This window comes from Hakea prostrata, chromosome 6 (assembly GCF_041222555.1).
Source record: "Hakea prostrata isolate BN-2017 chromosome 6, UWA_Hpros_2, whole genome shotgun sequence".
Classification (NCBI taxonomy): Eukaryota; Viridiplantae; Streptophyta; class Magnoliopsida; order Proteales; family Proteaceae; genus Hakea; species Hakea prostrata.
The window spans coordinates 41,282,770-41,294,484 of record NC_142605.1 but is presented as its reverse complement, the minus strand read 5'-3'; the positions used below and the strand labels follow the sequence as shown (position 1 = coordinate 41,294,484).

Here is an 11,715-nt window from a genome sequence, read left to right as displayed (position 1 = left end):
GGTGAAAGCTTTTATCTGTAGTTCACATCTTATCAAGTATAGCATCCGAAGTCACTCTCTAATGTAAAAAGAGAGAAACAAGGGGAAATCACAGGTGAAGAAAAAGAAGCCAGTTCCTCATTGTTTAGAAAAATATTGAATGATCTTGATTAAGTTATTCGCTCTTTCTCCTACAATATGAAAATCATACAACACTTACAAATACTACGTACAACAAGAACACAACACAACACAACACACCAAATCAACACAGCAGCAATTGGCGTCAGTGGGTTGCCAGCATAACCTATGCATCTTCATAACCTCATATGTAGACTAGTCCCTCTTAACTTGGTCCCCTTAAAGCATTCTCAGGTGAAGCATGTTAGAAGGAAAGACCAGAAACTAGCTCTAGAATCCCAGACCAATAACCTAATATATTGAAGGTGAAGAACATCAAATGCCAGATACAGCATACTCTATATTTGCAGTGGATTACACTCAGCATTAAATTCCGTTGTTGGTAGCAGTATTGATCGATTCTTCAACAATTCAGGTGTCCAGGAACTTTAAGTTTCAAGTGGCAGCTCCCTCAGAAGCCTTCACTCTATTTGGAAGACTGTGTGTCCGTTCATATGGTGTATATATTATATAATGTCTTCTTTTTCCTCTCTAAAGGAAGTACGATAATTGCTCTTTCTTCCTTGAACCACCTTCCCCATACAATTCATTCCACTGCTTCAGCTCACTCATTATGGATCCCCCAGATGCAAAACTGGCTGCAACCTGCATTAAGTTTTAACAGCAAGCAGATGTTAATTCACAAGATAGCCTTCTATAAGTTCGAAGGTTGCTGTTGAATAAAGTAGTCAAAAAGAAATTCCACCTGGGTATTACCTGATTTTTTGCTTGTTTCATGTCTTCCAAATTCAGTGGTCTGAGGTTAATTACTCTCTCCTCTTTAGGCTCTGCTACAGTTGTAACTGGATCCTCTTCCGATGTTTTCCCTTCCTCAGCTTTGCGCTTCCTCTCCTGCAACAAGAAGCAAGCAAGACTAATAAAAACAATTTGTACACTCATGTTGCAAGAAAGAAGGATGCCTTTAAGGGCCCAAGTAACAATGCCACACCGGCAATAGTGATATCCAACCTTCAAAAAGGAGAATACCTACCAAATCCTTCAATCTCTCCTCTTGAATTAGCTCTCTGACAGGCCGATAAGCAGCTGTCGTGCACAAGTTCTGTTTACAACAGTTATGCTCTTGTTAACTGCAACTTATCACAACTGAATTCATGAGTGACTTTCAGGCAGATACAAACCTTAAGATCACTCCCACTATACCCATCTGTCATGGTTGCAAGCTCCTTAAAGTCTAGTCCTGGTTCAACCTTTTCTTTTGCCAATAGTGCTCTCAAGATTGCTTCCCTATTCTCTGTAGATGGTAGGCCAACCATTATTCTGTTCACAACAGCAAGCACATAGGATCACTTAAGTATCTGACCATAGCATAATTATCCTTTAGAATCACTATTTGACATGCAATTCCTAGAAATAACTATGAATACCAGCACTAGATATTTGTGATAAGCTACGTATTTCATCAATGGAAACTGCAAATCTTACTCAAAACATACCGGCGCTCAAACCGCCTAATAATTGCTTCATCAAGATCAAATGGTCTATTTGTAGCAGCTAGGACAAGAATTCGTTCACCAGGTTTTGTCATCAGCCCATCCCAATGTGTCATAAACTCGTTCTTAATCTTCCTCATGGCCTCGTGTTCCCCAACTCTGGTCCTTTGCCCAAGCATACTGTCAACTTCATCCACAAAAATAATTGTAGGAGAGACCTTTGCTGCAAGGGTGAACAGGGCTCGGACATTCTTTTCATCTTCTCCAAACCATTTTGAAGTGATGGTAGACATGGAGACATTAATGAAGCTTGCTCCAGCCTCATTGGCAATGGCCTTGGCCAGCATTGTCTTCCCAGTACCAGGAGGCCCAAACAGCAATATTCCTCTGCAAGGTTTTAGTAGCCCTCCTTGGAAAAGATCTGGCCTTCGCAGTGGAAGCATGACCAGCTCCTGAAGGGATTCTTTGATCTCATCTAGTGCACCAATATCTGCAAATGTCACTCCAATCTCACTTGCAGGGATGACTTCAGGCCGAATGCGCTTCTCAAATTCATTGTCTGGAGGAGCTTCCTGTCAGGAAAAAATAGAATTCGGGATTACTTCCAACACATAGTCGAGGGATCTTCAGAACCTGAAAGAATAACTCCGGATGAAACAGTTGACCCATGCCATCCACAAAGTGGAAATCCTTACAATCATAAAAGTTCCACAAAGGCTGCCTACAGAAGCAAAAAAATAATAGCCATAAAAGAACCCAGTATGATGTTTCACTGAATGACTCACAGGAACTTTTGATGGAGGGGCTTGATTCTCGCCATCCTTTTTCACTACAAGCACTGCCGCATCATTTTTATTTTCAGGGGTCTTACCTTCAACCTTTGATTCAGGTTTCACTCCAGTAGTTTCTTCCCCTACTTGCTGCAACCAATAAATTAAGAATCATAATCAAATCATACTAGGAACTTTCAACATCAATATCAAAATTAGTCAAGTGAAAACATGTGAATTAATGGACCTTCGCAGCGTCAGCATTTGCTTCTAGTTTTAGGGTGGCTTCACCACCAGAAATACCTTGCTGGAATATGCTCAACCCATGGGACAAACTGTTCCATTGTCAAACCAGTTAAAATATAGAATTTCTATGAAACTAACCAATCTCCCATTATATCAACAAACTGCTAAGCTGACCTTTTGGATGAAATAACAAGCTTGCCGTTTCTGTATTCAGGATCCTTGGTATTCATCAAATGGTAAGAAATGGCCGATACCACAATTTCTTCTATGTATCTACCGAGAACCATCGTATCTGCAAGGCAGATTGAACCCAGATCATCACAGTCAAGATCATTTGAAGATAGAACCTCAATAATGTGGTTTCTGTTGTCCTGATACTGGATCATCTTCATGTCCTCTTCCAGTTGTGATTTCCAGTTCACAAGGTGTATCTCATCAGCAGGTGGCCTAATTTCAATGTTATAAGGAAATAACTGGTTAAGCCTCTCATCCACTTCTCTATAGTCACTACATGGATCCATCATCCGTGAACCAAGAATAAGAACTGCTCCTGATAGTTTATTCAACATTTTCTGGAACAATGTGTATATCCTTTGTGATCGGAAGATAAGGCTTTCAACATCCCTGATATAGAGTACGAGTGGACTGGCTTTTGACACTGAATTAAGAACCTACAGAGAGAGGTCAAAATTAGTTTGTCCAAGCCACATTATCAGCTTAATGATTAAATCATGCAAAAACATCATTATTAGAGCAAATCCAGTGCCAAATCCCCACAAGCAGAGTCCAAGAGAGCAGTTTTCCTAAAAACCAGGGATACGGATTTTTTAGAGACATTTTAAATTTGCAGCAGTTCCAAGGTCATAACAATGTTACCTTGTACAGTGACTGTATGAGAAGTTTTTCTTCAAAAGCCCAGCTGCTGGTGCGCTTCAGAGAAGCTAAAGAATTTAAGAAAGTATAAGAACAAGAGTTAGAATAATGTTGGTTATTGGGAATAAGCTGATGAACAAATAACATGAGCAATGCATATAGGAGATCTCCGTAATTTATACAGACCAATATGTAATGCCAAAAAAGAAGGAAAAACCTTCAGACGTACTTTGACAAATGAAATTTTGAAAAGAATAACAATAAGACACAGTAGGAAAGAGTAAAGTACTCTCTGAAAAGATGCACAAACAATAAGTACCATCAACCACCATGAAAATCATGTACTCTTGTTATATAAAGAGTGGGGGACCAGAAGTACTTCACTGAAATACTGAACAAACATAATTGACAACGCTACCACATAACACAGTATTAGAAAATTAAAATGTGAAGAAATCTCCCTTTAATCAAATAAAGACGTGCAGGAACTGCCTGTGAAATGGCATATGAAGAAATATTGCTTGGTAGTAAAATGGACTATGACTATAGACATGGTTTAGAAAATTAGGAAGAAAAAAAACCTGCTAAATGTTTCATTTGTAGAACCTCAATTCTAAATAGGCATACAGAGGCCTAAGGATGGCATTCCTCTCACAATTGTACAATCTAAATAAGTGAACCTTGACACTTTTAATTTTCATGACAGATGACAATGGATGCTAGGTGGCCCATAATACAAAAGAAGAAAACGTATGGCCATAGCTTGTTGTTCGTTCCTAACACAATCACAAAACACCAACTAAGAAGAGGTACAAATGGGATGTTGGGTCAGGTTCTGGCCTTCCTAAGGAATCTGAAACCACAAGACAACATCCAAGAAGCAACTCCTGCCACTAAACCCAGGTAAAGTAAGCAGAAACCAATTAAGCAGTACGAGACCATTTGTCACATGCTCTTGCAAATTTGAGTATTTCTCCACGCAACATACGCTAACCGTTCATATTTTTCACACACGAATGATACTGCCTTACGTAGAATACACCCTCAGGCTTAGGTTGCCCAGGGTATTAACACTAGTTTAGCCAAAGGTCTGAAACCTCCTGTCAATTAAATCAGGCTGTCCATCAGCCAAGCTGAACACAAGCTGAGGGATTGTTAAAGTAATCCTTTTAAGTCCTACATATACATTTTGCATGATTGATGGTAACAAAGACTAGGTTTGAAAAGTTATATGCAGTTTTTCATTCAATTCAGGAGACCAAGAAAAGAACAAGGCAAATGTACATTAGAGTTTGAAAATGAAGCTATAAGAAATATCTAGAACAAAGAGATAAATGGAACAGAAATAGGTCTAAACATGAATAAAATTGAAGACTCCAAAAGGATCTTTATATCTCCCAACCCCAACTCATAAAAATAAAAATAAAAATAAAAAGGTGGAAAAATCTCACCAAAGTTCTTATTCAACTATTATCAAGGCTCTGTTTCTGAACCAGGTCAAACCAAGTTCATGACTAAAAATTCCGGGTAAATCCCACCAATGGTTGCTTAGCACTTGGGAAAAAGACATAAGTGGACAAACATAATCATCTTTGTATTGTATATTTAGGTGATACCAAAATTGAGCAACACTAGAACCACTGACTATTTTAGTAACTGAATGTGTTCATTTTACCTGACCTAATCAGGAACTGAAAGAAACTGAAACCAACCATTTAATGTATTAATTTCTCAAAGCACTCCCCAAACCACCAACACCCACCCCCAAAAGAAAAAAACTTATATTACATCAAAAGTTACAACCACCTTTTCCCCAATCAATACAGTATTCAAAGGTACAGACAACCTTCAGTCCAACAATCAGCATGTATTTTTATCTAAATGATGTCTCAAGTACTTAATGTTATGAAAGAAATTTCCAATGAATTGTATATAATTAAAACTAGTTAAAAGCCACAAAAAAAGGTCAATAGTTCTGCTTCTCGTGAAAAACTAGCCCACAGTTCTTAGATAATGTTTTAAACTCAGAACCAACAAAGAAAAGCAGTTTTTTTTTTAAGCAAAAAAAAATTCTCTGAATAAGAACCTGGATTGACAGGAGCACATTGTGAAGCAAGGCCACTGATGTCAGCTGCAGAAGAGGCATTTCTTCGAAGCTTTTGAGAATTATTAGAACATTCAATTTCCCTGACATAGAAAGAAGATACAAATTTATCTCTGACATGGGACAGGTAACTGAAATTTATTTACTGTAACCTCTCCAGAACTCTTATAGAGCAATACCTTGACCTGATATCTACACCACTGTTGTGCCTCCGTAGTTTACCTGCAGTGAAACTATATTTAAATCCACACAGAAGAAAGCAGAGAGGAAGTAGAACACCATAAAAGCCAAGAACAACACATCAGATAACAATTACCAATAAAGTTAATCAGTTATATAAAAGAATCAGAAGCTGGTCATGCAATCATAAATGCAAAATATTCTAAAAGCAAGAAAATTTTCCTGCAGAAGTTTGATAAATTTCAGAGTTCTGAAATAATAATATTACTTCATCTGGCAATCAAAACTGATGGAACAAGAAACATAGGTAAGAAGGGAAAAGGACTCCAACTGAAAAATAGCACATTAACGTACACCATATCAGGCTCTTTGGCAGTATGAAGTTGAATGTATTCTCTCAAGTGTCACACTTTTTACATTCTGCACGTTGTTCAAAAGTTCCTCCATCATAAATACAAAATGTTGTTAGCACTAGTGTAAATTTTTTTGCTTGTGTTTTTCCATGCCTGCTTGGGGGTGGTAGGTTTAGAGATACTATGTTGTCACTGTTTAAAAGTATAATCTCATTAAAAAAATTAAAAATAAAAAAACCCTCAAGCGTAGAATTTCGAAAATAGATGCCAACATTTAATAGTCACATCGGAATGTGGAAAAATAAATAAATATAGCCAAAAACCCCCAGTTTATTGTAGATGGATATTTCATTTTTTCAAATTTTTTCAAGCAGACACACCAAATCAATTTTGGACAGTAGGAAAAATGTCTCGGTCCTTCATATAGAGCTCCCAATGATCAGCCTAATAATGACGTGCAGGAAGATAGTACATGATTAGGACTAAATAAGTAAATGATGGCTCCAGCTAAAAAATGAAAATCTACAACAGTAGCTTCCTGTCATTCAATAACACAAACTCGTGGTCAAATTAATCTCAGTAAGAATTACATTCTTTTTGTCATTGCACTATGGTGATTCTCCAGATATGGCAACTTGAACACTGAAACAGGTGAGTCGTATGATGAGGAAACATCAAAGCAAAAAGCATTCAAATAGCAGCAATTGAAACATGTTAAAAAACTTTCAGAATCACAGTCAAAACTGCTTTCTTCTGCCAAAAAATAGAATGTAAATGTTCTTCATTACCTTTGGTTTCCTCTCTAGGAGGAAGCATTGGAAGAGAACCAAGTAAACTGGACATCCGCTCCAATGTCATCTCTGAAATGGATCTTGTGATGGGCTGCAGCAAAAGGATTACAAGTATATGAGGTGATAATAGGAAAACGGTTGTCTAATTCTTGTATCAGAATGAAAGCATAACATTATTGCTAATTCATCTCTCCAATAGAAGTAAAATCTGATCAGTTAAAAATGTTGATATTGAAAATAAACGAAATAAGGAGGTTCCCAAACCCAGCACAGCCACAATTGTTGTGTAGATTATCAAAAAATTCTGTTGTATTTGAACAACAAAATTGGAAACTGGGTGACCAACTGGTATAATGTAAGAGAAACAAGTGAGAATCAACAATCAACTATTGATGACTTACATGTTCTTTGTTGCCACTACTGCCATATTTGCCCAGCATCTGCACCAGGACACAATGGCTAGTGTTATTATCATCAACATTGTCCATTGATTAGTGTTAAAAAAAAAATTAGAAACTATACAAACCAAAGACCTGGGACAAGACTCCTCCTTTCTCTCATATCTATTAACCTGGTAACTCCTAGCTTCCCCCAATCCCCTTGAAAATAGAACAAGGAAAAGGGAAAGGTAATAAACGTCGCACATAACTACTTACCTTTAGAGAAAAATCTGTTACATCTAACAAGAGCAACTTGGCTTCGAAGTAATGGGCCAATGCCTTGGCAAGCATTTGCTGGTAAAGCTCTTCAGGATATTAAAAATTTGCAATCAGAACTTTATTGTAAATGCAAATGGAGTTAAAAATATCCTAGGACCAAATCAATTAAATTACCAGCAGGACCAGACAACAAAATGGCTCGACTTGCAGGGGAGAGGTTCCGAGTATGCTTAGAAAATTCTGCTTGCTTCAGATGGACATACGCAGCACTTGTCAGTAACACCCGTGTTTGCTCACTGTAAAGAGAAGGGTCAATACTTAAATGATTTACAGATAGAAAGAACCCTTGAAAGAAACTGGGATAGACAATCAATAAACCATGGAAACTTTAGTACAAGTAAGCAACTATCAATGAATAAAATAAGCACTTAACTATGTCAGCTCCAAATGGATCGCAGTAAATCCAAATATCAACATATTCTTTAGTAGTCCATATTTTCATGCACTCTGAGCCTATACTACATTAACATGAAAAATAAACTAATAATCTGGAGCTTATATTCTCAAGAGGAAGTACATGAATTTGTACATCCTTCGTGCTGCATGATTCCTGACTACTGTATTAGATCAGATCCCTCACAAATAGTATTTTCTTAAGAAGAGTTTTGCAGAGTTTCTCCTGCAAAATGCAAAAGTCAACTCTACAAAAAAAAAAAAAATGAATGCACAGGTTGGTCAGAGAAGTACCCAAAGAGCACTGCAAATTGCAAAGCACTTTAAAACTATTTTTTGCAAAATCTGTGAACACTACAATTAAATTGTACAGACTTCCGGGCAATAATTCACACAGTTATGCATACATCACATCACAAGGACAAATCTATAAATAACTCTCAGTGTTCCCAGACACAAGGTGTGACCGTGTGAGTCCAAATCATCAAGAGGTAGAGAACCTATCCTATCTACCATGCAACAGTAAGCTACTTAGTTAGCCACATGGAAAAGGATAGACTTGAAAAATGCGTGACTGATCTTGGATTACATGTAACAACATGGAGTATTAAAAAAAAATCCATCATATTTTGGAAAACAAAGTAGGTGCAACCATTTTATAGATAAACATAACCTCACTAAGATGGCAGTTAGGGATACAACAACACATTATTCGAGATCAGATCAAAGAATAAGGTTCTGACCCCAGTTCCTGCATTCCAGAATCATTTGTTTGCTTTTTTAATAAAGTTAAAAATCTGCACTCCAGATCAAGAGAAAAAAGAAGAAAGATTGTCTCCATCTACACTTGTAACGTATTTTATATGCTGTACAATCACTTGATTGCTTACAAAGTTGAAAAAACGAGGAACTAATGTCCAAAAGAAGAATGGTAAATCATTTGACAGTTCTGTAGAATATTGACTTGGTGTAGAATGATACAAACACATAACCATTTTTATATTTTTTGACAAAATGATAGATGTATTTTTGAACCATGCTCCATCAAAAGATGCAGGTACTGGATTTTGCCTCATTTGATCCTTATAAGGGTGTTTCAAAGAGCAATATTACTGGTTTTGAGGCCATTTTAAAGATAGGAATAATATCATTTTTTTCTCTCTCTTTTTTTTTTCCAGAAAAATAAAAATAAAAAGGTCTAACTTGTAAATGAACCAACTTAAAGACAAGACAATATGTTATTATATGTTATTTATCCATTAAAGTGCACGAGAAGGGTTAAAAGCTCTTTAAAGGAAAAATGGCAGCAAGTGACCATCACTGAGTACCCGAAATGAAGAATGTAACCATCATGATCAATCAAATGATTATGGACTATCTGGTCCCCTCGCTTCCCCAACCTTCCTACCTCCCCCTTCAAACACCTACGGTCACCATTACTTGGGAAGAGCTAAGTTAATATTATCATTGTGGTGGACCCATCATTGAAATTTCACCAAAAATATTACATTAAACTATTACCAAAAAAATCTTAATGTTGACATATCAAATTTTTTTTTTTACCAAAAAAAAAATGATAAAAATACATATTATTTTTTATTTTAAGAATGTCGACATAAAAATAGCAGGGGAAAGAATTGTGCTTGGGAATTTGGGTACAAGTCTGTAAAAGTATTTTAGAGGATAAATATTGTATAAAGGACAGTGATTTTTTTTTTAATAAATAAAGTTTGGAACGTGGTTTTTTTTTCCTTTTTTTTTTTTTTTTGGTACGATGGAACTTGGTACAAAAACCAACAGATAAGATTCCAAAATTATTAGCACAGTACTGCTGGTTCTATTTTTACCACCCGTCCCAAAAAAAAAAAATACTGCCTATTCTGGCTGTATTAGAGAGTGCGCCCAGATGTCTTGTGCCGAGTGTGTCTATAAATCCTCTGTAGCGGGTGAGAAGCCTAATCATTTTCGAAATCGGTGAAGCAGAAATAAAAACCCACATGGAGCCTGGAGGTGTTTGTCGCCTCGAATTAAGAAAGGAATATCTCCCAACAATAATGCACTCTACACCTATGCAAGTCGCAAGATAATGGTCAATTCTGTACTAATGGAAGCCTTGAAAAAGACAGAAAAAAAAAATCCTTTTCAACGGTGAATTTCATAAATGTCAAAAAATACGCCAGGTTCTACGGTGGTGTCATATCCCAAAAATATAAGTAAGAGGAAGAAACGGAGGATAAAAATGAATGCCGTCCCTTACCTGAGATAATAAGGAAAATCCTCGAAGGTGACGCAGCTTTGTTTGCCGTCGACGACCTGTCGTAGCAATTCCTGCTCGATCCGCTCTCCTGTAATGACATTTGGAGGATAATTTGGTCGCGTCCATCTGCTCTGCCCTGATGCCAAACCAAGACCGACTCCAACACCGACTCCAACGCCCAATGCGGACATGAGAAAATGCTTTTGTTCCATCGCCTTCAAACTCCTATAAACTAACAACACTTCCTCGGCTCACCTTCTCTCGTCCAAATGTTCAAAAACAAAGAGCACGGGAAAGTGAAAATCTCGTCTTAAGCAGAATCGCAAGCAAAACCTTGAATATAACCAAATCCTTCTAGAGTTCTCTGCATTCTAGCCGCTGTTTAGACAGAAGAAGAAGAAGAGATCCAGTCGGACAGAAGATATTTATGACGAAATTCTACTGTTAAGTATATAAAGCATCTAGAAACCATAAACTAAAACTGGAAAAACCAAACCGAACTTATAAGATACATCGAAAACTTTTACTTCTTTTTCAACGTTAAATTTTGTAAAAGATATTCAGAACATTCAGAATCTGATTCCTAAAGTAACAAGTGAAAAGGCGATGTGATCTAGTTTATATTCATGAAAACATCTCAAAAGTTTATACTACAGAGAGATGACTCGAATCAGAAATTGAATCTTCGAAGACAGAACAAGAACAAGAACGTTAATTAATTTCTTCGGAATTCCAACAAGAATACCTTGCGCTGACGGTTTCTGCTTCTCTCTGGTTATATTTGTCTTTGTCAGTTAAATCTTCGTGTGTTCGGTTCTCCTATGATCGCTCACACAATCTATTTATAACCACCGAAGTAAGGGGATCTCAAAGTTTCCAATGAAGGAGAAAAGAAAAGTTGCAGAAAAGAGAGGCTTTCGGTGGCTTTTTTTCTCTTTTGACTTTCCGGCGACCGGGAGAATCCACATATGGTGTTTTTAGAAGTGCTGATGAGAAGAAGGAAGGGAGGAGAGGGTCTGTTGTTATAGCCTTATAGGGCCTGAGATATGAGGTGCTTTGCAGTCGGTTTTCCCGCTTTTCCAGGGCTTCAATATCGGAAGTTTCTGATGGTCCATGGACAAATGTTGCAGTGTCTACGTGTCTTGCAGTTGACGGTTGTTTGACACTTTGACGCCATGTTGAAGCTTTTTTACTTTTGTTTGTTTTCGTTAGTTAATATATTATTTTTGTTAAAAACTCTCCTGACGCGCTGCCGAAATTCTGAAGCCGATTGTGTACGGCTTACACAAATGACTCACGTCAAAACTCTGTTTTCTTTGATGAAATCATTATTGATCATGTTACCAAAAAAAAAAAAAATCATTAACCCATCTGAATTCCGGTCCAAATTTTTTATAGGCATTCTCTAACCAAATTAAT

At 37.0% G+C, this 11,715-nt stretch overlaps 1 protein-coding gene across 2 annotated transcripts; it reads right to left on the bottom strand.

The window, feature by feature from the left end:
- Positions 1-102: 102 nt before the first annotated feature.
- LOC149014212 (uncharacterized) lies at positions 103-11,330 on the bottom strand. Of its 2 annotated transcripts, none has more exons than XM_089157923.1 (17): positions 11,042-11,330; positions 10,297-10,674; positions 7,761-7,882; positions 7,584-7,672; positions 7,329-7,367; positions 6,925-7,018; positions 5,783-5,825; positions 5,586-5,686; positions 3,503-3,567; positions 2,801-3,297; positions 2,628-2,715; positions 2,396-2,530; positions 1,614-2,182; positions 1,299-1,437; positions 1,151-1,219; positions 877-1,011; positions 103-765 (listed from the first exon to the last, which is right to left on the bottom strand). In XM_089157923.1, the coding sequence occupies exons 2-17, from the start codon at positions 10,506-10,508 to the stop codon at positions 652-654; spliced, it is 2,511 nt and encodes an 836-aa protein (XP_089014049.1). In that variant the 5' UTR covers positions 10,509-10,674; positions 11,042-11,330; the 3' UTR covers positions 103-651. The 2 variants fall into 2 exon arrangements, with proteins under 2 accessions (XP_089014049.1, XP_089014050.1); XM_089157924.1 differs by having other exon boundaries at positions 10,297-10,551.
- Positions 11,331-11,715: the final 385 nt, after the last annotated feature.

What these genes read in the sequence shown, in the direction of transcription:
- LOC149014212 (XM_089157923.1), bottom strand. Translation starts at nt 10,508, where the DNA reads ATGGAACAAAAGCATTTTCTCATGTCCGCATTGGGCGTTGGAGTCGGT. An exon ending in TCATACAGTCACTGTACAAG is followed by an intron (nt 3,298 to 3,502) that starts GTAACATTGTTA and finishes CTCTCTCTGTAG; the next exon opens with GTTCTTAATTCAGTGTCAAA. An exon ending in ATAGTGGGAGTGATCTTAAG is followed by an intron (nt 1,220 to 1,298) that starts GTTTGTATCTGC and finishes TGTTGTAAACAG; the next exon opens with AACTTGTGCACGACAGCTGC.